Raw genomic sequence first — 26,173 nt, forward strand, 5'->3', positions numbered from 1 at the left:
CCAGATAACATGGTTCTGAGTGATAGATGGGGGACCTTTAAGCTGGGATGGTGTGTGGCCAAATCCTGGCACACACAGCAGGGCTTATGTAGAACGGGGTCAATGTAGTGATGGCATTGGGCAGAGGCAGCACAGGGCTCAATCTGGGCACGTGGGACCAGAGGAGCACAGAGTCTCATACAGGTGTACAGGGCTGGGGTGGCACAGGGCTCAACCCTGGGTACTAACCCCACAAGGAACCTGGCTCAGAGACTAGTCTTGTGCTACTCATCTGTCCTGCAGGGCCAAAAGGTTGAGAATTGCTGTATTAGGACATAAACATTAGATACCCAAGTATAATCTGCATAATTTATGCACTACAGTAATATGGACATATATTTTTCTTTTATAATTCTGCATTTAATAGGATACATGCAAGTAAAATGCAAATACAGTCATAAAATTTAACTTTGCAAAGTACCATGAAAGAATGTAATATGTACAGAAAATGTGTAAAGAGTAATTTTTTTTTTTTTTACAGATTGGGCCTTTTACATTCTTAGCAATCTTGCAGTTACTCTGCTCGAGGAAGTCCCACTTACTATACTGGGATTCGGCTTGCAAGACCAAATTTTGTAGCTGTATATTTCAAAAGGTTATCTCAGCTATTGTTCTACCTACTTCTAAGCACACTTTTAAAGTCATGTAACAAATCAGGAAATCCTAAACAACAGACAATGAACTACATCCTACTACCTTTCAATATGTGAAACACTCACTGAAGTCACAAGTTATTTTGTGAGCAAATCAATGGAAGAACACAGCATCATAATAAATTTTGCTGCTATAAAGAATTGTGAAAGAACTGGAGACTAGACCTGCTCTGTTACTATTTACAAATACTGTATATAAACCTAGTTATTAGTGTGTATATTGTATTAACATATGGATTTAGTTGATAAAGAGACCATAAGGAAAACAAGCATGAAGTAACCAAAATGGTTTAAGATAAGCCACTTCTCTACAGACTCTCAATATGCCTGAAGAAGGGTGTTTGTGCCTGAAAGCTTGCAAAGAATAAATTTTCCCAACTATTTAGTTGGTCTAATAAAAAAATATCACATTTACCCGAATAACCTTGTCTGCCTATGTCCTTAGATCACCATGGCTACAACCAACAACCCACTTCTCTACAAGCACTTGATAACAGCTAAAAGAAAATTTCATAATATAAAAAGGTCTAGAAAGTTTGAAAAGAGAGACAGGAAATGAGACAGAGACAGTGGGATCTGACTGGGGCATCTGAAGAGGATGGACCTACCTACAAAACAGTCACAGAGTGTCCGTCTCCAAATGCTTTGTTTTAACTGTTCAAACAAACAGCCATGAGACTTTGGCTTCAAGAACAGTGTTTGGTCCCTGAATGCCAACAATAGGAGTCTGAAAGGGAAAAAACACAGATGTCCGAACACAGTTGGGTGGACATGGTTGATACTCATGGTATTATAGCCTAAGACCCAGTCTACGATTGTGAGGTCTGCTGCATTCTGTCCCAAGGCAGTTGAAGGCATAGAGCCTGACACCACAGTGTGCACTCATAAAGGCAACAAGGGAACAGACTAACAGCTAATTCTGTAACCACAAGACCTGTATTGATTTGTGGGCCAAACTCTGCCTGCCTCACATATAAATAAACTTTAAAAACTGGCAATACAAAAAGGTGAACATTTTGGTTTTAAACCCTAATATTCTTATAAAAACTATATATATATAGGGAAGAAGAAATATACAATCCTGAACTCAGATATTGATAGATTTTTTAAAATCTGTTTACTTTAAAAACCTATTAATTTGTCACATTGATACTACGCATTTGTATTAGAAGCAGATCTTGCCTCCACGTATTCTTCCAGGAGCAGAGGACCTCTCCAGTGAAACTAGTTCTGTTCTGTTAGATGAGCTGTTGTCTGAAATGGCAGAGGACCAGTTGCAGGAGAGCACCTTACATCCTGTTCGGCAGGATAAAACTGCATATTTTGAAGGTGGGACCCAGAAGAGGCTCCCTTAGGCAGGAAACGGAAATAGCAGTTGTAGAGAGTGGGAAAAACCTGTCAGCAAGATTCCCCCACCCTTGACAGATTTATTTATTTAAGTATCAGTGTGATAAATTAATACGTTTTTAAAGTAAACAGATTTTTAAAAAATCTATCAATATCCGAGTTCAGGATTGTATATTTCTTTTGGGGCAGATAACATAATTACAAACATCAAAAGTAACACACAGCTATGTTCCTCCTTGAGTTTTAAGGGATTTGAAACAATCAACTTTTGTAGAGAAAATTTTGAACCTTGAATTGCTGCCCTTGGCTGGTCTGAAAGACAGCAAATAACTTCTAAGTACTCAGTGGGATTTTAAGGGCACTTTCTATTATAAAAAAGTAAGGACTAAAATATCTATCTATCAATATATAGAACTGATATTTTTTGCCCCCATACTGTGAAGCTATACTATACTGTACTGGGAAAGACCTAATAGAGCCTTCACTGTTCTGAAATGTTCTCTCTTCTAAATCACAGATATTCTAGGTGAGAGAAAAGAAAGATAATGGTGAAGAGAGGGAAAAAATCTCTTAACCAAAGACGAAAATCACTTAGAAAAAATGCCTCAGGAGCCAAGTATTCATCCATTCTGTTTTCTCAGTTCTAATTGCTCCATCAAATGCTACCCTCAGCCGTGGCAGTAGGCATAAGTCCTGCCCAATCAATGGAAGCATAATGTATCCGAATTTGGTCTAGTCTGTCATAAACATCAGATGTATATGGACTGAGTACTTCTTTGAAGTAAAGTGATTTTCTCTGGGAATTCACAATGTATTTTTTTTTAATAATTAGACCTTGTTTCTTTTAGCACATATTTAGGACATGAATGTGGGCTTCATATTAACTAGAACATATTAGTACAAAATTATGAAATATTGTCAGATGACTAAGGATAGGATTTCCTTTTGAAATATTTTTCAACTCAAGTAATTTAAAAGTTTATTAAAAGCAGTCTTATATCCAGTTTAAAAAGCTAGAATTAGGATTTAAATATAAATTTCCAAATATTCAGATCAATACTTAGAAAGTAAGTACAAATCACAAAATTGCTATATGACTCTGGGTGCATCTACAAGAGATGCTTACTGCACAGCCTAATAACACTGCGCAGTAGTGTGCCAGTCAAAAACCGTGCTAATATGCTACTGCACAGTGTTATTAGGATACTGCTCAGTACGTGTCACAAAAAATCAGGCACCAGTGCTACTCCGCAATAACTGTACTTACTGCCATTTAGTTAGCACTTCATTAAGCAAGTACTAAACTAAATGTGTAATAACTGCTGTGCATTAATGAACATGAAGACATACCTACTACCTCCAAATTTAGATCCACTTCATTAGTTCAATGTATTGAGTGTTTGTGTTGAACAGTTTATATCATGCATAGCTCAATATATTTTTTATATTAAACTGTGTGTAATATGTTATCTGAGAAACAGTTAACTTTTTTAGCTTTTGGGGTTTTTAATCACAGACTGGGAAAAAATTGTGAACTCAAAAAAAAACCATACAGAAGTTCAGACAAATCACAACGGTTTGTTACAAAATGTAAGTGTTTTGTTTTGACTTTGCCATTTTTTTAACTATAAATTATCTTTGGAAACAAACTCTTTTTGAGCTGAAAACCAGAACACTTGATTGAAAATTCCTAACCAGCTTTAGCATACTCCATATCTTACAGTTTGACACACATAACATCAGTATTCATGGCTTTTTAAAATAGTCCTTTTGAGTTCTTATCACTGTGATTATTTCCTGCTCACTGGGCACATCTACACGACACTACATCGCTGTACCAACATGCTACAGTAACGTAGCATCGGTGGTCACAAACTGTGATGCCATATCCATGCTGGCGTAGCAATGCACTCCCTCATTATAGTGCATTGCTATGGCGACGTAGCAACTAAAAACAACAGTACAGGCTGTTACTGCACCGTCAGGAAGTACTAAATGACGGTGTAGTAACAAAGGCACCGTAAGGACATGTGTAGATTTGCCCGCTGTAACGAAAGCCACAATAATATTGTTACAGGGAGTGAGCACACCTTCATAAACAGAGAGCGCCTTTTTTAGATTTGTTCCTATGAGGTTGATAGTCAAGATCCATTTTCTACTGCTCTCCTAGTTTGCACCCTGGTGACATCTGTGGATTTTAGTGCATTTTTCCCCTTCTTCAGTGTGAGTTCAATTAATTTTTGAAGCAGTGTTTTTACTTGGAGTCTTGTAGCAGAAACTCAAAACTTAGTGATGTAAGCAGAAAATAGAAATGCCATAGCCACTGAAGAGAAGACATGCGGCATTGCTTACTTAAAGCCCCATCCTGTCCCCCCAAGGACAATAGCTGCTACCAGGATGGCACCAGCGATGGAACCTATTATAAGATTGGTGGCACTAGGACCTGTGATAAAGGATTATGGGAAGAAAGACGTAAGAACCAACCACTTCATTCACAATAAGGGAAATGTAGTCAATCAGTTTAGGAAAACAAATACCCTGCAGCAGGTCTCTAAACATTTTCAAAGGGCCCAACTTACTTTTCTTTAACTGTAGGTATAAATAAAGCTATTGTAATGTTTTTTACTATCCTATGGATCTTTATCAATCCCAGATTTTTATCTCTCTCAAAGTTTAACAAACCTGACATTTACTCTATTCTGTGGCTTAACTATTCCATTCAGTATGCAGTACATGAGTCATCAGTTCAGGTTAGTAAAGGGTTTGTAAACTCAGAAAGAAAATTCTTTAAATTTTTTTTAGAATTTTGATTCAAATGGTAATAAAACATGAATGTAATAATAAATGCTTACATAATTCGTTCCTATGGCAAATGAAAACAAATCAAAACCCATCAATTCTGTTTGCTAATAAATCTTAATACTACAAGTTACTAGATACCCTCATACCCCTTTTACTTCAATCAGAGCTGAATATGTTCAGCACCTCTTATCTTACACAGTATTTTGCAACATCAGGTCTATAGGTTTGAAATTACTGTATGGTTTAAGTTTACTGACTATAAACTGGCAGAAATGGGAAGGAAGTAAACTTTAAATTAAAAATAGTAAAGATCTGAAGGTGAAATAAAGGCTGCATTCCCACTGAAGCATTCCAAACATCAAAGCACCTCTTCATCATCCTCAAGCAGCCACTGAACAACAAGTGGGGCAGGAAAAAAGACAAGAAAGAGGTGACAAAATACATTTGTGTAATTTTCTGAAAAGGGCAAGACAACACTTGAGGATCAATTAAGAATATCTTATTTAAGTGCTCTATTTGCATGGGGAGTGGGAGGGAAGGAAAATACAAAATAGGATTGACGTGTGCGTGTGTGACCAAATTAATTGCTCACCATGAAGTTCTCCATTACCAGACACACACTGATGTAAAGCTAAGTCTAAGGGAAGATTGAATTTAACACAACAATGTTTTTTTCACATCACATATCCTATAATCATGCAGAAACATTTGAATGCCCATGAAGAGCCTTTTTAAAATTACTTTTAATAGCGGGTTCCAAGAAAGTATTCAGCTACTGTAATGCTAATTTGGTTATTTTAAATAAAATATCTCTGTTTCTGGTGTTTGAAGGTGTTTGGAATACTGTCAGAGTGATACGCAAGGTAGAAAAAAGGATTATCTAAAATACTGGAGAAAGAACGGAGTACAGGCAACTAACATAGCTGAAAGAATTAAAGGACTACTTCAGCATCACAGATACCTTCTCCCTAGCTCCAGAAACATCAGTGAGAAAGTACATCCTAGATCTGAAAAATGATTCCAGTGATCTATATTTGTATAGTACATTACATATGTTACTTGTTTTTTATGGGGTTGATTTTAGACATCTGGTCAGACTGAATAAAACCAAGCTTTCAACTTTTATTTGCAACATACAATACAAAGAATGAATTGTTCTATATATAGCATATGAGTTACTAATTCACGTCAGCGCACAATTTAGGGATTATACAGTATACATACCCTGCTGTAGATCATTAATGACTTATCATTCTGAGATACTATAAAGAGCTTATAACAAAAAAAAAATTCCTGTCAACCTTAAAAACATGGCCAAGATTTTGCACCACTTACACTGAGTAGTGTCTTGGACTCTGAACAGTCCACTTCACTTAAATGAAGCAAGATATTTACTCACCACAGGTAAGCACAGCAAAACATGCCCTGAATAAATAACTTCAAAGCAATCTAAAATGAATTTAGATAATCCCATTTTAAAATATTTCCTGCCAATACAATACAAAGTATCTAGGAATATTAATTAGAAACTGAACTTTAAAAATAATGTAGCAATCTTAACATGTATGAGCTGTACACAAATATAAACAACAATACATGGTAAATGTTCTACTATTAGAAAAACATATCTTACTAGACTTACCTTCACAGTGAGACTTGGCTATGAGTCAACAACACTGATCATGTGGGAGGACAAACAATGCTGCCATATGGGCATTCTGTTTCCATATGTAACTTTTTCCTTAAGAACTAGAAGTCTTAATATTTTTGTCTACTACATCTACCTGATTCAGAAGCATGATTCATATCATTTTTCCCCAGCAATGGAAAAATGAAAGAAGGCATACTATTTTTATAAGTTTTAAGAGTAAGTAATTTGTGTTCACATAGAGTTTTGGAGGCTTTGAAAAATCCATACAACTGATTTTTCTCCCTAGCCATAGAATGTCATTGTTCTACAGAAATATTGTATCTAGTATATTTAACTGATAGTAATTTAGAAAAGAAAGTTCAGAAATGGCCATTTCTGGATGCTTGTAAGATGTCTAGTAGTACAGAAAATGTATTTTCCATACGATTACTATGTGTTTCATAAAACTTATTTCACATATATTTTGCAATGACAATACCGTTACTATAAAAATGTCTCCTCTAAGAAACATTCAGTTCAGATTAAAATACAATTACACAATTACATGAAAAAATTAGGTTTAGATAACATGGAAAAAACCTTAAAGTTACTGCAACTGTTGTGAATATCAGTACATTCCTGATAAAACCCCTTTCTGGGTTCTGCCCTGATTGTAAGTATTACTATAACTAGAGAAGTGACATTACTTCTTCTTGACCAGAAAAAAACTTATAAAACAAGCACCCGTAACAGCAGCTTGAAAATGGTATAACAACACATTAGACAGCTGAAGGGTGTCCTTAAAAATGGTTTGGATAAAACCACCCATTTCCCTGAAAACAAGATAAATGCTACTGATCAAATGGACTGGGAGTGACCATTCCTATTCATGATGAGAAATTCCTCTTTTTGCAAAATTTATCAGTACAGAAAGTGGAAATGTCTATGGTTTACATTCAGAATGAAATCTGAGCTGTGCTAAAGCCAAAGGAGTTTAACTACTGACTTCAGCAGGGCCAAGACTGCATTTCAGTCTTCAGTGCACAGAGACACATGTTATGACACCTGTGTTAATAAAGATAAATATTCATCTGTTATTTACCCAAATAGACAGACAGATCTCCAAATAATAAGTTTTTATATATATTTTGAAAATATATATATAAAAAAAGAATTAAGAAACCAGTTTATCTAAGGCAACCTTAACAGCAAGGCCCAAATTAAAACTGTATAACCCTTTCTATTATCTGACCCGGTTTTTATTTTACCAAACTTAAATATTCAGGATGAAATTTTCAATGTCACATATCTGTGTCAGACTGACATTTTACGAGAAACTTCAGCTCAAGCAGTTCAGCCATTTCCAAAAATAAGATTAGAAAAAAAGTAAATTGTCCATGGTTAAAAATTTTGCAATTATTTCATTGAGAAACTGTAGTAACTTTGGAGGGAGACCCCAAATCTTGGAGGGGTGTCACCTTGGTATTAGGTTTGTGCCTTTTGCCATCCATATGAAAATTCATTCAAATCTGAACACATTCAATAGAGAATTCTGTGTATATTAAGCATGTCCCATCTTAGAGCACCTGGGGCTCAACTATAAGTGTTACTGGCAGTAGCCAGAGGCTACTGTCTGAAGTGTGCTCTCAGTGCCCTTTTTCCTGGAAAACCAGGCTACAAAATGGAGGAAAATGCAATCTGATTTAAATACAGAAGGGGAATGAACTGAGAGACTTGTAATAGTCACAGGATTGGGAGAAATGGGGAAGGATAGAGAGCAAAGGAAAGAAGGGTGGATAAGAGCAGAACAGGACTGGAACTAAAAGGGTTTGATAAAAGCCAAGAGGAAAAGGGGGCAGGAGCCAAGATGTGTGGAGCGTGTAGCACAGGAGAAAGGAGACAGAAAGCAAGGTTTAGCAGGGGAAGGACTAGGTGCAGAGGGAATGAGAAAGTTGGATAGGAGCAGAGCAGAAATGGGACAGGAACCATGGTACAGTTGTTGTGTTTACACGAGTGGCCAACTGTGCAGTTGTTACTGCACGGTCATTTAGTACTTGCTTAAGCAAGTACTAAATGACTGCACAGTAATGGGCATTACTGTGTAGTCCCGGCACCACACGGTTATTTTTTGACACTACTGTGCTGTAGCAGTGAGCAACTGCGCTGTAGCTTGTTACTACCGTGCATGAGCGTCACTGTCATGGTTCGTGCCTGGGATGCTACAGTACAATAGCTTGTTGCTATAGTGTCTCGTGTAGATGTTCCCAGTGTGGACAAGGTGCTGGGGTTTAAGAACGGGCTGAATGGTCTGTGTCTACTAGAGCACACGCTCCTTCTGCATCTGGAACAGGCTCCTGGAGTCCCTGCAGTCTTCTTCTGTTAGTGAATAGCTGTGAACCCAAATTGGCAAAATTGGAATCCATCTTCAGTGGTTGGGTGGATTGAAGATAACAGCCTTCTATTGCTATTAGTTACTCTACTGACTCAAGTGATAGTGGGCTCCATTGTGAATACAAAAGTTTTCCACTGCTAAGAAACCAACTAATTCACATGATACAGTATGTTTTAGGAAAAAAATAGTAACACAATAGTTAAAAAACTACATTAAAAATGTTAATGTTGGAGAGTCAAGCACTCAAAAGTTAAGAGTTACCAGAACTACGGTTGCTTGTGCAACCTTAATTAGGCTCCCTTGTACATATACTTGATGATAGTCTCAGTTATGAGATCACATGCTATTTTTTCCACAGAGAAACCACTATCATGGGACTGAAATTTTAGAATTCTATGGAGTTAAATCAGTGGGCAGAATGAAGATGAAAAAGTCAAACGAGCAGAATAACGGCAGTTCATTCCATGGTTTGTAGTGTATTCTAAGTACTCAGAATTAAGGAGTTGATTCCAGAATTACCACCATTATATACACATATATGTAGTGTGAATCCAAGCGTGGCTAAAACTGGGAAGTATGTAGTGTGCCTACACTTCAGATTTCAGTTTTCCAATGATTCAAAAATATATGTCATACTCTGCTCCCCGGGGTAAGTGAAAACCCTAGCAACACAACATTAAGAAGCTTTGCTGGAAAGCTGCCTACATATACAATCAAGTTTTATTTTCTTTCTTGGATTTTATGACCCATTGTTAAAATGAAAGCCCCACTGATTGGAATAACCAATACATAAATTATATCAAATGGTCCTTGTTGCTCTATTACATTATATTTTGCAAAACAGATTGTCATAATCTTTAAATTACTATTTTTCCTTTTATTTTTGTAATAATTTGGAGCAATGGAGACATTTAGACATTTCATTGTATTAATTGTGATGATGTAAAAATTCACAAAGTTATTGTTTTATGCCCCACATTGTCCCAGACAGGAGAGGGTTCAACACCGCATGAGCAAATCACATGACACGGACACGTTCAAATCACATAACGAATACGGTCACCACATGACACAAAGCTAATGGGATAGTACACAGAGGGCTCAGGTGCGTACAGTTACCTCACACACTAGGCACCAAACATAAAACTCAAACTAAGAAGAATGCTTACTCTATTCCCCACCCTGTGCCTCCAAAAATCACCCCCAGAGCCAGAATGGTCCCTGCCACTGCACCTATTAGCCTGTTAGTGGCCATGCTCACTGTGTGGAGGGAAAAGGGAAGATTTTTTAAGGAAATGATCACATACAGTATATGTTTGAAATAAAAATAAAATAGCTCCTCAAAGGCATATTTTACTTTGTAATCCATTTTTGTCACACAGTTCAAACCTAATAAACCTTTCTCTGCACAAATATTGTAGCTTTAAAAAAATATGGAAATAATTTAAGCTATTCTGGCTTGACTAAAAAGCTAACAAACATTTTAATATGAATTTTTAGTGTAAACTTTAAACTTAATAATGGATCTTAACCTGAGATTATAGCATATCTTTGTTTAAAATATTTTCAACCTACAGTTGATTAAAATATAAAAGATAAAACATGAACAAATAACCAGTGAGAGAACTTTCTTCCACCACCAGAAACATACTGTATCCAGGTTATTAAACTAAGTGAATCGAAATAATCGTGATTAAAATATTACATTTGATAAAGTTGTTTAGAAACAGTCAGGTGATTCCAAACCCTTGTGAACACTGAACTACTGCACCCTACATAAGTAAAATGCAGTTAAGAAGATAGGATATAGAGAAAACATGTCCCAGACACCAGTGTGACGAGAACCAACTTTTGAGTTCTGAAAGAGAGATACCACAGGATTCTGAATTATGCAGTGTGGGCCTGCTCAGGCTTCCTTTGAAGTCAGTGGGAGTTTTGCCAGTCACCTAAATTGAGCAAATAATTGCTAATCATCCCTCTAAGAAAAGCTCATTTCCTGTCATTCTGGTTCATTGCTTTTAAACACTACTAGGGGCTCTAAATAAGGTGTTATCTATTTTCACTATATATCAGTTTCAGCAATGTGGACAGAAAAGACCTGATTCTCCAATACCTTGACCTTTGCATACTCACTTAAACCTTGTGCAAAGTGACTCCAGATTGAGTGTAAAACAGTACTAAATCAAGATGACACTGCTTTACAACTATATTACACAAACATAAATGATTATTTCCCAGAGAACAAGGCAATGGGAAATTGTGCCTATAGAGGACTTATACAACATCAAGTTTTTCCAAAGCAATTTGAATGTAGTGGTGTTATGTAGTATTTTAGCATAATTAGGTACAACCTTCTGTCATCTTTTTAGGCAAAAAGCAAAGGGTTATGTGTAAGAGAAAATTCTGAAATGGATATAATTTTCTGTTGATGAGAATAGTATTGATAGCCAAACTAAAAACCTAATTAATTTAAAATACATTGGTAAAACACACTTGTCTGATTCTTTAGAAGTTTCTCACACTGAATACAATCTTAAGCTGTAAGCAGACTTGTTTGCCATTAACTAAAGGTTTACCTGGATACATTTTTGACAGAAATAGGTGTTTTTAACTTATTCATGAAAATAATCTGTTAAAACAAGCAAACTTCTTTTTTTTTTTGGCTTTGAGAACATAAAAACATACTGCTTAGAATATGTTTATGTAATGAACATAAGCTCCAAGCCTGAGAACTTGCTTGTCAAATTTTACTCCAAAGAAAATTTACACAACTGAGGCACAATGGATCTGCTATAAAAAGTTTAATAAGGATTCTTTTGGGTAGCCGTAAGACACAAGATATAAGGGAAGTTTCCTGGACCTGTTTTCTCTGTTGCAGAGTAGGAAGCCTTTGATAAACTCTAATAGAGAGCTCCTACTCCTTTATGGTTATCCAAAACTAGTCAAAGTTCTCTCTCTCCTCCTCTCACTGACTATTGGCCTTATTGCTTTAGTATCAGAGCACCTTTCAATCTTCAAAGCATTAGTCTTGCCTCTCTGTGAGGTAGGGGATCCCGTGGATGTCAATTTCTTTGTTTACATGCAGTGACAAAAAGAGAAGAGAAAATTGGAGGGGAGGGGGAAGGTGCAGATTTTAAAAATATTGTTTTCTTAAAACTAAACTGAAACGAAGCTTTTAAATCAAGTTCATGTGGAAACTATTTTTTTTTAATGTTTCACTGTGGGAAAACATTTTTCAGCCAGATCTACTACACATGGATATGAGTATTTGTATTACTAAACCAATAATTTATTTCTAAATCATTTTTTTCTTTTCTGTATTTTAAATTATATAACATGGCAGCTTTTGGAGAAAATATTCACAAAATATCCTTTTTAGGCAAGGACTTTGGCTTTCAGCATTTTCTAGTTGCTGATACTATTTCTTACTACACATTTATTTTTCAGACCCAGAAGGAAATTCTCCTCTAACAAAAAATACCAGTATTCTTCCTATATTTTAAGATTTAAAATATTCTGAATTAGTTGGATAATAGTAAAAGGCCATAACTAGCATCACATCAGAAAAGCATAAATATCTCTGAATTTAACGTGCATTTATTTTTCTAGTTTCAATGATGAAGAAGTTTTACAAGTGAAACAGGCTGTGGACAGAGGCAACTTTCACCTGCTTTAGGAGGAGAAGAAGAGTTGTCTTGCATCTATTGTTACAATGTAATTATAATACTTGCACGCTCTTATAGCAGTTTAAGTGAGCTAAATCACTGTGACTTTAAACTTGTTATGGGAGTGTGCAGACACAGTACTGTATTTACCCAGAACCAAGACAGCAGCAGTTTCAGCTCTGGCTCTGGTACTTGAATCCAAGACAAGGATTCCTACTCTCCTAATGTTACATGGTGGAACAAACCTAATCTCAGTAGTTACACTGTAACAGCCTATACCTGTAGCATTCAATGCTAGTATGGCTCTTATGCCTGTCCACATATTCAGGCTCAATCTGAAAAAAAGTTTTGTTTAAAATATCCTTAACCTTTGTCTACTTTAGAGACGCAAGCATCAAATATAATACACATTTACATCAAACCAGGGCCAAAGCCTGATACTAAAAATGCACAGAAAGATTCCTTTATGTTCATGGAGCTCCACTGACTTCAAGTTCAAAGCCAATACTGCAAGCAGCTCCAAGTTTCAGTAGCCAAATAATAAGAATAATAATAGGAGAATTTCTTTCACTTCCAAATATTATTGTTGCCCTGCAATGCTTTAGACTCGCTTTGTGTAGGATACAGTAAGTTTCTGAGTTTAGACTAGCTCGTAACTTCCTATGAATTAATTTCAAAATAACTAAAAACCACTAATTTTCTGAAATACAGTAAAGAGGCAAATTTTACTAATTTTCTGAAATACAGTAAAGAGGCAAAAGCAACTGATGTATGATGGAAAGGTCTGGAAAGAAAAACAAAAGTGCAACAGGAGCAGCAAGCAATCATCAATTATCATAACAGAATAAACAAAGCAAGCAATATATGTTAGCTATACATAGTACCAATCATAATAAGAAAAATGCAGGGATTTATGGTGTGAAAAACTGTTAATCAATTATATGAATTTTCACATCTCTGATAAACTATTGTTAGCCACCCCTGAGAAATTAACTTCTCTCATGCTATTTAAGGTTAGGTTTCAGCAATAGATATAATGGTAGACAAGTAAACTAAGAATTTAACCTATTTTCCAAAACATTAAGCTCCTCAAAGAAAGTGACCATTGTGAAATTTCTTAATTTGACAAAGTTCCTAGCAGTGTAACCAACGTGACATTTCAAGTTTAACTATATATTGTTTACTCTTATCTGTAACTGCAACTATTCAAATTCTCACTTTAACAGACAGAATATTATGCATATACATCCCTCCATATTATCATAATTATATACCCACAAGAAGACAGACGTTTTGTCCATGAATAGTATACATCAAGTGCGTGGGAACGAATTGTTAAAATGGTTTTTAGGTTTCTGTAGGTGTAGAAGAATTTTTAAGCCATGGCAAGCTTTCTTGCACAAGCATTAGAGTTAAGATTAGAAATCCCAATCCCCCCACATACATGAAGTGTCAGAATTCAAAGCAAGCAACAAATCTAAGAGTTGGAGTAAATGCAAATTACAACGACGATCTAAAAATAAATATAGTAACTTCTAACACTGTAGAATGTTAATACATATCCTGTATGCGATACTTAGAAGCTGTTTTTCCAGTATTCTTTACATTCTGGAGGTAGCTGCATTAGAGGATGAAGAGATAACCACATCCCACTGTGAGATTTAACCTCTTGAACACTGACATGTATAAAAGCATGGTATGTGCAACCAAAAATAGTAAAAATTGAAGGTTTGACATGGATTCTATTTATGTGTCTATTCAATCTGTAAAAGCTTGTTATTTCATGTATTTGTTAGTGCATTGATTCTGTGAGTCAGTACAATAATCCTAGTATGCTCTTTACAACTATGGTCATACTAAATGACATTTTGTGACACTGGAGTTAATCTAGCTATACTGTTCTCACAATTGAATCTGTGTTATCCTAATCTTGAGGAAATTGAGTTTTCTGTTTTTGCAATGTAATGCAACTCAAATTCTGTGCTATGAAGTATAGAAAGCATTTTAGCTCATGCCTGTTCACTATATGGTGACATGTGAAATAGGAAATGTCAGTAATAAAAAGAAACAAAAAATCTTAATGGAAAGTACTCAAGTATTTTAGAGTTTTATATCATTTCAGAAAATGATTTATTTTTGTATGCTTCCTGATGTCTTTTTCCAAAAAGAATTTCTCTATTAGCACACCAAAAAAGTAACTGAAAGCAGTCAGTGTTCAATTCCTTATTATGAATCTCATGGAAATTCAATTCCAATAAATTACCATTACCACAAATTAAAAAAGACGGATGGTCAATTCTTCATATGGCTCATTCTTATAAGAAAATAAATGAAAACAAACAGTAAATATTTAAACAGTAAATATTTAAACTTTCTTTGTCAAGAGGCACTATATTATGTCACAATAATCTATATGTCTGTATCTGCTGGTAAAAATCATATTAATAAGTAAATATGGGGGGGGACATCTATTAAACCAAGACACTCTCTCAGAATATGTCAGATTTATTACATTCATTTTCAAAATTGTTTCTGTTCTGCAAGCACAGAATGAAGTTTAAACTATAGGAATTTAATTTAGATAAAGAGATTCACTTTTCTGCTTGTCTATTTTGTTTTTGTTTATAAATTAAACAAATAAATCTTTTTTATTTAAAGAACCCTCAAGAAGACAAGTATTTAAGTGCTCTTAAATGATCTACCCCAGCCACAAAGAAAGGGAGGCATACAACTCCATAGTACTGTGCCCCTTCAACTAAGACTGTAGACATTTTTCTAGAATTAGTAAGGATCTATGCGAGGGGAAAGGGCTAGGAATTATGCTAGCTCCTGTAGAAACAAGGCAGCCCTATGTTGGATACTGGTGCAGTCAGGATGATGCATCTCTGAAGATACCGTGAGAAAAATGCAGTATCTTTCATAGAGCTTCCTTCATGATAGATGCCCAATTTGGGAGGCTCTATGGGAAAGGTGTACTTAGAGCTCTTGGTAATGAAGCTCTACTAGAATGACTTAGCTAGGAATTGAGGGTTGCGGGCTGAAGAGTATGCTAGGAGCAAAGTGCCAACATGGAGGCACAAAATCTCCAAGCTAAAGGTCTTGTCCTTCCTTGACTTTTTGGGAATTTTACAGATTTAGGAGGAGTAGCCAATAATAACCTGTTTAAATTGAGCAAATGGCCACTCAAGGATAGAAGCAGATGCAGAACACATCTACTGGTCTTAGTTATACCAGTTTGTTTTATCCCTGATATTTCCTGCAGTAGCTCTACAGCAGATTCTAATAAGTTACACCAAACAAATAATATACATGTCCACTCCTTGTTTACACCAGTGTAAAGGCAGGTTTCACTGCTGTAAATATGTTATGTGTCTAGGCCCTTGGTCATGTAATGGGAGCATATCTAAAAATGTACAAGTTTGGATAACTAGGCGGCCATTGGACAATGTGTCTTGGTGACTCAGAAAATTGATAAACCTTGAATACCAGCATCCAAACCCATATGCACCATGTAAAGTGGTTTCTGGAGGAGGCTGAAAGTCACAATTTCACGTACATACCATTCCACGTAAAAATATTTCTCATAAAAATTTCCCTAATAGCTGTTCACAGTCTTTCTACTTATATAGTCAATAAGACATCTAGGAGATTTTTACGTGGAGGAGGAAGATTACTAATAATAAAGTTCTTAATATTTGTCTTTGTTTACAGTCCTTCCATCTGAAAGCCGAAGCATACAAACCAATCTTTGTAAACGTTCTTCCAGATTGACAAGGACCTGACCCCCCAACTCCACAGTTGAGATAACTGTAAATGAGACTTTTGTACAAGGGAAATTCCATTTCTCCCTTTTCTGTATCACAGCTCTCAAGAACAGAAAGTCAAAAGAAACCAGCAACTGGAAACATCTTCAGTAAAAAATTAAATAATGAATTTACAATATAGGAATAATTATTCAAAACTTAGTAAATGTAGTTTTTAGTTCATGAAGATTGTGTCTTATTAAAAGGACAGAAAATAAGAAGAAAATCAGGATATGCTGGGATTTCTATATTGGTCTCTCTCCAAAGATGGGATTTGAGATTAGAAGAGTTAAGCTATATTCCTAATCTTCAAAATCAACATTCATATACCTTTCATGGGAGACAAAGTTTTCCTGTTCGACTCTGAAAGAGATAGTGTCATACCTCACCTTGCCAACATTCTGCTTATGCTAGTAGGGATGGATACTCTAAATATGTGCAAAATAGTGAAACTGAAATCACACAAACCCTTGGGTCCATCATCCTTCTTGCTGCCATTATCCCGGATAGGATCATCAATACTGCAGTCTGTCCCTGCCCAGGTGAAATGACAAATGCAAGTGGCTTCATTACTGCACACCTGGAAGATGAAAAAAATGATTAATTTTGAGATACATTTTTATTATGGTTATGCAGTTGAAGATACTGTTTAAGTCACAAGATAACATTTACCAAACATGGTATAATAAGAGTAATTATCATTCAGAGTAAAAGAAATCACTAACAAGAACAACTGGTTTTATAGGTTTATTTTTTAGACTCCCTACTGAATACACTCACAGATGATGACAAAACAATGTGGAAAGTTTCAAAAGTAATTTTTCTTGGACAACTCACTTGTTCAGGGACATCAGAAATAGGATTCCTCTGTTATGCCTTTGCATGGGTTATTTTGATCTTGGGTCTTGGTGGCAAGAAGAAATGCGGTGCATGCTTCCTCATAAACAAAACTTGAAACGAAGCCAAAATCTAACCTAGGGCCATCCAATTGGCTGCCTGTGGGCCACATACATCCCTTAGGGGGTGAACATGAGGTCCCCAGGCTCCTGTCCAGCTGCTGCTGCCCTCACCACTCCTATGACTTAGGTGGCCAAAGTGACCAGGCACTCCCTCCCTCCTCCTGCTTCCGGCTCTATTTCTGGGAGTGGGGTGGGGCCAGGTGACAGGAGGGTATTGCATATGTAACGGTGAAATTTGGGCGGAGCACACTGCAAGCCCCAAGCCCTGCACACTGGGTCTGGTGCCCAATCCTAGCATGCAGAAACAAACAGGGGTGGTACCAGGCCCTCAGGACCCAATCCTGGTGTGAGAGGGGCACTAGACTCCCAAGACCCAAACCTGGCACAAGGGGTGGGGGGGGTGCCAGCTCCCAGAACCCAATCCTGGTGTACGTGGGGCGCGGCAGTGCTGCCCCCCCCCCCCCAAACCCAATCCCAGCAAGAGGGGGACAGGAGGAGGAGTGCCAGGCCCCTAGGACCTAATCCCATTTTTTTGGGACATGGAGGGGGATTTGCCAAGGCCTCATGGCCTGATCCCACCCACAGACGGACTCTATGCTACTCATCTGGCCCATGGGGCCAAAAGCTTGACCACCACTGGTGTTGCTGCACAAAAACAACTCTTATTTTAGAAAATCAAAGCTATATTTTCATAAAGGATCAGAGTCAAACAGGTGCTAACATCTCAGGCATAAAAAGGGGCTTCTCAAGCAGCCAAGACATTGTCAGTCAGATAATGATGTCCCCTGGAAGGATGTTGGTCTGTGATATCTATATGCTTCAGATTAGACTTGTTGCTAGAAGCTGAACTTACTTTGCCTCCTGTAGCCTTTTTGGAGCATACCTGAATGTTTGTTTCTATTCCCTATTTCTGCTGCCTCCAAAACAAAAACCCAAAATTTTCTAGACCTCTTACGCTCTCACAGACCAATAGTTGGCCAAAATGCAACACTTGCATTTGTCAAAACAGGAGGTCTGCTGAATGGTTCAGGTGCAGCAATCCACATGTACACTGGGCCCTAGCTATAATGGGTATTGAAAGAAGTTTAGCTTGAAACAGACTTACCCCATGACCTGAACAGACCTTTCCATTAGATCCCATTGGACAGCTGCTTATGTTCAAGGACTGAATTGGTAGGCACTTCCTGTCTAAACACATCATGTGAGGGCCACATGGAGCTCCATCCTCCACATACCCTAAATCTGTATCATCGTCTAACAGCACATGACCACCCCTAGGGGAAAAAAAAGTTTTAAAATACTGTTTAATATTATGTTTAAAAGCTTTTGAAAACATTAAAGGCAACATAGCATAGATTCTAAAACCCTCGTAGCTCTATTCCTCCAAAGCAAAGTACATTCGGGAAAAATCCTGGTAGTCATAAATTATATCAAAATCTTTCCAGGTACCCCACAACTCTAGTACCATTTTGAAATGAAGCGTCTGTAAGATGGAAATGGATTCCAAATACTGCCATACAAATAACTGAAGTTTTTAAATTTCTGTCTAGATTTTTCATATCTATAATTGGTAGAACATAATTTTTTAAAATGAAAAAATGGTATAGTAGAAGATGTTACACATATACTCATATATTAGGCATATTTGAGAAATGTTTGATGCTTAAACAGTTACCTCAAATAGGGGGAGGGAGTAAAAATTCAGTTTAAATGATGGAACTAATAAATAAGAAACCAGAGAGAATAATGGCTATATTTATAAAAGAATTCTTTTTACTTTGTGTTTTTAATGCAATTACAGTATTATTTATCATTGTATTTTAAAAGAACACACCCAACATTTATGTGAAAGCACAATAAAATCCTTATCTGTCTTGTAACCACTTAAACTGTAACTACCCCAAATCCTACCCCAATCATACACATAAAATGAACAGCAATAGCTTTCATTGAAGTGGTAACATTCAAAAGCATGAAGTTTCACATGTAGATCTTTTCTTCTTTTAGCATACATCTTTTATTTTTTCCATGGAAGAACACTGTGATGCCAGACATTAAAGTCTGGCTGAGTAACACTGCAGTGTTAGATAACAGTTTCTGGACAGTATTCTGCAAACCAAAAAACAAAATTACAACACCTAAATGCAGAAAATTACATGATTCTTAATAAAAAGAGCAATGCCATCCAGAATAATGATTTTGCTTTGTATGAATTGACATTTAACAGTTTAACATTTTTTTCTTTTTTAATTTAAAATAACTAACGTAAAGCGTTGGTATAAAACTGTATTAAAGTTTTGAGAACACAGAATACCAGTCAATTTTATTTTTACCTGCAGTCCACTATTCGTCCCTGGTGGTAGAAAGAAGTTGGAGTAATTTCTCCCTGAAGCTGACCAATTCGTGGAACTTGAGTAAGATTAGTGCAAAGCAGAAAGCCACAGAACACATCACTGCAAAATAAAAACAAACAAAAAAAAAATCAAAGTTTCCAAATAAAAATTAATATATACAAGAATATTTGCAAAGAGAAAGAATGCTATGGTAAAAGTGATACAGACATGAAGCCAACAATATTACTTCAAAAGTACCTTAGAACCAGCTTCTGCCACTGGCAGTCATGTTAAGTAGGCGACAAGACCCTGGGCACATATAAGTCCCAGGGCTGGGGCTGACAGGAATTAGTTCTCAGGCAGCTGCCAAGGGAAGGAGCTCCTGCAAAAAAGAGCTATCCAGAGATGTTTGGTTACCAGATCTGCTGCCTGCAAGACTAATAGGTCTCCAGGCGCTCATAAGGTACCCAGGGCTAGGAGGCACACAATACTAAGGGAGAAATTTGCCCTCTTAAAGGGGCAGAGTGTGACCTCCATCATTATTGTTATGTTATAGTCCAGGGGCTTACGTTCATGTTGTCATTTGCATCAGAGATTTGGGATGAGGCTTAAAGGGGAGGTTTGGCAGCTTCATTAGTGCCCAGAAGGGGGCACATGACTGTGGAGAGCCCAGTGCCAGGGAGGCACAGCTACAGGGGCCGGAGAGCCCAGTGCCAGGGGGTGTGCAGTAGACAAGGGGCAAAGGCCCAGCGATGAGGAGATTGATTAAAGCTAGTGCCTCAAAGCCGGGCCTAACAAAGTGACTAGAAGGCCTAGCTACATAACAAGGGCTGAGGTCGAGTAGGCTGAGACCCCAGTAGAGGGAACAATATTCATATACCGTCCATGAGTTATGGGGTGTGGTAAAGGGGAGTTTTTGGAGCCAACCATCTAGCCCTTGAGGCTTAAGGGGTCCCGTGAGGCACCGACTCGGAGCAAGACCTGGCAAGGGATTCAAGAACCTACAGGCTTTAGGGGTGTTCAACAGGACCGTGGCCACACAAATTCATGGACAGCCTCCCTGCTTAAGTTTTTTACCAACAAGTCATGGCAAGTGAGATTAGAAAGTGTCCACAGGGCAGAGCTGGCATGGTCATGAAGCCCTAGGGGCATCACAGCCATCCCTGGGGCCCTGCACCATGACACATGTTCTAATTAGAATGCAACAAAGCAGACTCGATTAATTGAGCGTTCTAATTAGAATACTCCAGCAGCCTTGATGTCGCATGTATTCAGTGCTCCCACGTTTCAAAAAGGCAGGGGCTTTAAAGCGTGTTGAAAGAGCTTTAATTAAAGTGTCCCGCCACCATTTTGAAGCACAGGGCACTGAACACACGAGATGTTGTGGCTGTTTTAATTGGAGCATCTTCTGAGAGCCATTCCAACTAAAACGCTCCCCCACCCTAGAGCATGTATAAAGACACCCTTTGGGTTAGTGGCAGACATTACACAAACTGGTTTAAGTGATCAGAAACTGGTTTAAACCTGTAACAGAACGAATGTGCAGTGCATATAAACCAGTCTGAAAATGGCTGAAACCAGTTTGAGATATACCTGGTTGAATGCAGTATCAGGCTTAACTGATTTGGGTCAAACCAGTTTATGCAATGTCTGTCCCAGATACCTTGCTGGTCTAAGATAAAGCAGACTCCCCCAGCATCCTGGCATGCTCTCTGGGCTGGGCAAGGCTCTCTGTTCCACAGCAAGGCAGGCCCCTCCCCTCTGCTCCCTGGCTGCAGCTCCAGCAGAGACTTGCAGGCACAAAGTGTCTGTCTGGCTTCTCCCTGCTGAGCAGAGATTACTCCCCTCACCCCTCTGCCTTAGGCAGACACCTCAGCATTAGCTAGTAGACAACATGCTGGCTACAGTCCATGCTGTGGGAGAAAACAAAGGCAGACAGACTTTTTGGAGCTAATCAACATGTAGCTTAGTGACCCTTGGCTTCTAGCTTAAGCCACTGCAGGCATGCGCCTACATTTCTAGAATCAAAAGGGAATGTCTACCCACCTCCAAATCAGTTCAAGCTTTACAGGTTAGACTATTCTGCAAAGACTGACTCAATTCAGGCTCAGGCTTTTTGAATGTCTGTCCCTAGGCATAGTAACTGGCATTATCGGCTTCAGTGGTACTACTCAGTAAGTACGGTATTACTTGATTTAAGTAAGTGTGACAGAATCTGGCCCTAATGATAAATGCAGAAACAATTAGTTCATCAATAATTCAAATAGAAAGGAATATTTTCCCAGTGTTGTGTAGAAAAAAAATCACATTTAATTAAAGGGGTATTTATAAACTATATAAATATTATAAATACTGTAATAAGTATTATAAATATAAAATATATAATTTGAGTAAAACAGCACATATCAATTAAAAGAAGCATATATATATGCTTTAATTGATATGTATACAGGGACAAATCACATAAAGGTTTCCCTCACTTTATGCTGTACATGTATTCTGGCAAAGTGGCGCATAACTCTAATTTGAATAAAGGGAGCTCATTTTACAATGTAACAAATATGGATACGTTCCAAGACCTCAGTTGTACTGACCCCCAGACCCATTTCTACCACTTTTACAAGATGATTCTGGTACTCACCAACAGCTGACAGTACACATAAGCACAGGGCACTATCATAATGGGGATGGCAACTATAGAAACATGTTGCAGACAACGAGCAAGGAGCACAGATCCACACAGGAGACTGTATTTTGGTGTGTGTCACTTCCACAATGTGTGACATAAAGCAGCTGACTACAGGCTTCCACCACACTGATTGCATAAGGGTGAATTTACCTCGTATATAATGAATTTTTGGTATAAAAAGCGTCATCACATAAGAGCAAATTCACACATACAGAACCGAAATAAAGCGAGGGAAACCTGTACCACTTTTGCTATGCTGCATTATATTGTCCTTTTCTGGGGTAGTTTGGATGATCTACGTTATTGATGCAGTTAGTATAGGTTTTTAAATTTATTCTCCTTCTAGTCATACTAGAACCATAATTGATAAGAATCAATAATGCTCAGGGCATATTATGGAAATCTTAGACAGATTACCTGCTGCTACTTTATATGACTAATAAACAATTGTCTATCAGCCTAAAATGGACTTCTCTTGTCTACCCAAAATTTCCATGAAGTCACAAATAGATGATCATTGCAAACAGTATTTGTGAACATTTGCACAGATTTCAAAGAGATATTCAGTTTGACCACATTTGTGTTTCTCTTTATTTGTTAAATGCAAACCATTATACAACTTTTTCATATAAATTTTGGAAGAATTGCTATTCTTCATATGCGTACTCTTACACATTAAAAAATGTATTCAGTTTTTGTTATTCTGATATTTTAAGCTTTAGTCAAAGTAGAAAAGTAACCACATATGAATTTTGCAAACTGATGAGTGAAATATTTTTGTTCTTGAAACTAGTGAGAAAAAGAAAAAAAAATGAGGATTCAAAACCATGGAAAACAGACAATGGAAATGCTCAGTAAAATGAGGGGAAATATTGGGCTACTTATACTCAGCCATGGAATTCAAACAGTATGTATGAAGCTGAACTTACTGTTTGCTGCACTGAACCCATCGGTTTCCATCCTTGCCACAGTTCCCTTTTTCTGTACCTTCTGTATTAAGCTTCTCATAACAGAATTTGTCAGATCCTGAAGATTCTGTTGATGCAGAAATGAAAAGATAATGTATTTTCCACTGACAGTGCTAGACATGCAAAGACAGTCCTTTATGAAAATTAGCATAAAATGTGTAAAGACCTGCCTCAAGAGAACAGTATTACAATACTTCGAAATTTCACTCTGTTTTAATTTATGCAAACTTTCTGTTTACATAATGACAGATTGACTGGAAAGTGAGAAGAGACAGAAGAAAAGAGGGCATTACACAAATTTAAGGAAGGGGAAAAAGGAGGATCCAGGGAACTACAGACCAGTCAGCCTCACCTCAGTTCCTGGATAAATCATGGAGAAGATCCTGAAGGGATCTATTTCTAAGCACTTGGAGGAGAAAATGGTGATTAGGAACAGTCAGCACGGAGTCACCAGGGGCAACTGATGTCTGACCAATCTGATTGCCTTCTATGACGAGGTGACTGGCTCTGTAGATGTGGAGAGACTGGTGGATGTGGTGTACCTTGATTATAGCAAAGTTTTTGATAGTCTCCCACAGCATTCTCACAGGCAAGCTAAGGAAGTAGAGGCTGGATGAATGGACTGTAAGGTGGATAGAAAACTGGCTGAAGCATTGGGATCAGAGAGTAGTAATCAATGGCTTGATGTCTAGTTGGCAGCCGTTATCAAGTGGAGTGCACCAGGGTAGGTCCTGGGGCTGGCTTTGTTCAATGTTTTCATCAACGACCTGGAAGATGGCTTAAAGTAGACCCTCAGCAAGTTTGCGGATGACACCAAGCTGGGGGAAGTAGTAGGTATGCTAGAGGGTAGGGCTAGGATTCAAAGTGACCTACACAAATTGGAGGATTCAGCCAAAAAGAATCTCATGGGCTACGGACAGACATGTCTGACCTGCCTAGGCTGAATCAGTTTGTAACCATACAGATATCTGCTCTGGACTGAAAAAATGCTGGCACATGCCTGCAGTATCTCAGGCTAGAGCAGCGCTTCCATCCCTTCCATAGTGCTAAACTGAGGAAGGGTGTGTCCAGGCCCCGGCAGGACGCTCTGATTAGGGAGGGGTCCCCCCCTCCCCCCCGCCCTTGCTGGTCAGTAAGGGAGCCAGTGGGGATTTGGTTACACAGCAGGGAGCATTTATCATTGAATCATCAAAACAAAACGTTCTCTCATTAGAAGGAAACAAAAGAAGGAATGGAGGGACATTACCAGCTACCTGTTGATTAGCTCCAAAGAGCCCTAAGCAGCACTGTCCTGTATTCCTTGTCTCCCAAAGCATGGACCATAGCCAGCATGTGGTCTGCTAGCATCTAGCTAATGCTGAGAGGTGTCTGTGTAAGGCAGAGGGGAGGGGGGAATCCCTCCTTCAGCAGGGAGTGGGGGGGGAGAGAGGGAGGAGCAGGAGGAAGCCAGGCAGAGGCCTTGTACCTGCAGTCTCTGTCAGAGCTGCACCCAGGGAGAAGATGGGAGGGGCCAGCCTTGCTGAGTTGGAGCACAGAGCAGAGCCCCACCCAGAGTTGCAAAGCAACTGGGATGCTGGAGGATTCTGATTTAACTTAAACCAGGAAGGATTCTGGGACAGACATTGCATAAACCAGTTTGACCCAAATCAATTAAGTCTGATACTACATTCAACCAGGTTTATCTCAAACTGGTTTCAGCCATTTTCAAACCAATTTATGTGCACTGAACTTCTGTTCTGTTACAGTTTAAACCATTTTATGATCATATAAGCTGGTTTATGTGTAATGTCTGTCCCTAGCTATGAGGTTCAACAAAGACAAGTGCAAATTCCTGCACTTAAGATGGAAAAATCCCATGCACCAGTATAGGCTGGGGGCTGCCTGGCTGGTTCAGAAGCTCTGCAGAAAAAGACTTGGTGGTCACCATAGACAATAAGCTGAACATGAGCCAGCAGTGTGCCCTTGTTGCAAAGAAGGCTAACAGTATACTGGGCTGCATTGGTAGGTGTGTTGCCAGTGGGTCAAGGAAAATGATTCTTCCCCTCCATTCAGCACTGGTAAGACCACATCTGGAGTACTGTGTTCAGTTTTGCCCCCAGCCCCCACTACAGAAAGGGTGCAGACAAATTGGAGAGAGTCCACCAGAGGGAATAAAAATGATTAGGGGGCTGGGGCACGTGACATATGAGAAGAGGCTGAGGGTCAGGGATGAGAAGACTGAGTGGGGATTTAACAGTAGCCTTCAACTTACCTGAAGGGGGGTTCAAAAGGGGATGGAGTCAGACTGTTCTCAATAGTGGCAGATGACAGAACAAGAGCAATGGTCTCAAGTTGCAGCAAGGGGAGTTTAGGTTATGTATTAGGAAGAATTTTCTCACTAGGAAGGTAGTAAAACACTGGAAGAGGTTGCGAAGAAAGGTGGTGGAATCTCCATCCTCAGAGGTTTTTAAGACCTAGCTAGACAAAGCTTTGGCTGGGATGATGTAGTTGCAGATGGTCCTGCTTTGAGCAGTAGATTGGCTTAGATGACCTCCTGAGGTCCCTTCCAACCTTAATTATCTATGATTCTACACCATGCAATTACAAGAGCAAAATATATTCTACATACTGTGAATTTCAATACTTCATCGAAAACATCAATCTGGGGGCTTCCCATCAACAATACATCTAAACTATTTCAACTTAAGCTGTAATATTGTCTCCATGTAAACATTCTTTGAGTTGAATTCTGCTGAAAAGTATAACATGATTTCAATGAAGTTATTCTAGCTTCATACTGATGTGGGAAAAGAATCACCACTTCTCTCCGGGTATGTCTATACTGCATGTAGGCAAGACACCCAACCTTACTTAAAGCAAACTGGCTTGAATGCCAGGGGTAGTTTAGCTACAG

General features: G+C 38.1%; 1 protein-coding gene and 1 long non-coding RNA gene across 6 annotated transcripts in view; both read right to left on the minus strand.

Moving 5' to 3' along the window:
- The window catches only part of LOC109302011, an 8,373-nt gene extending 7,284 nt beyond the window's left edge, over positions 1-1,089 (minus strand). The window contains exon 1 of the long non-coding RNA XR_002098687.1: positions 36-1,089. This is a non-coding gene — a long non-coding RNA (uncharacterized LOC109302011). The remainder of the gene's footprint in view (positions 1-35) is intronic.
- The window catches only part of ADAM23 (ADAM metallopeptidase domain 23), a 247,954-nt gene that overhangs the window by 18,241 nt on the left and 203,540 nt on the right, over positions 1-26,173 (minus strand). For 2 of the 5 annotated variants that reach the window (XR_002098686.1, XM_019523466.1), the window contains exons 21-24: positions 23,242-23,347; positions 19,624-19,743; positions 18,396-18,564; positions 16,800-16,911 (exon numbers count right to left, since the gene is read on the minus strand). Coding sequence is in view for 4 of the 5 variants with exons in the window: in XM_019523466.1 (XP_019379011.1) it covers positions 16,800-16,911; positions 18,396-18,564; positions 19,624-19,743; positions 23,242-23,347 (507 nt within the window). In the remaining variant the exon portion in view is untranslated. Of the gene's footprint in view, positions 1-4,387; positions 4,483-10,032; positions 10,124-16,799; positions 16,912-18,395; positions 18,565-19,623; positions 19,744-23,241; positions 23,348-26,173 lie in introns of those variants that run through there. The other 3 variants (XM_019523463.1, XM_019523464.1, XM_019523465.1) reach the window with 3 other exon arrangements.

Source organism: Gavialis gangeticus, unplaced genomic scaffold (assembly GCF_001723915.1).
Source record: "Gavialis gangeticus isolate Ggan-Ray unplaced genomic scaffold, GavGan_comp1, whole genome shotgun sequence".
NCBI classification, from domain to species: domain Eukaryota; kingdom Metazoa; phylum Chordata; order Crocodylia; family Gavialidae; genus Gavialis; species Gavialis gangeticus.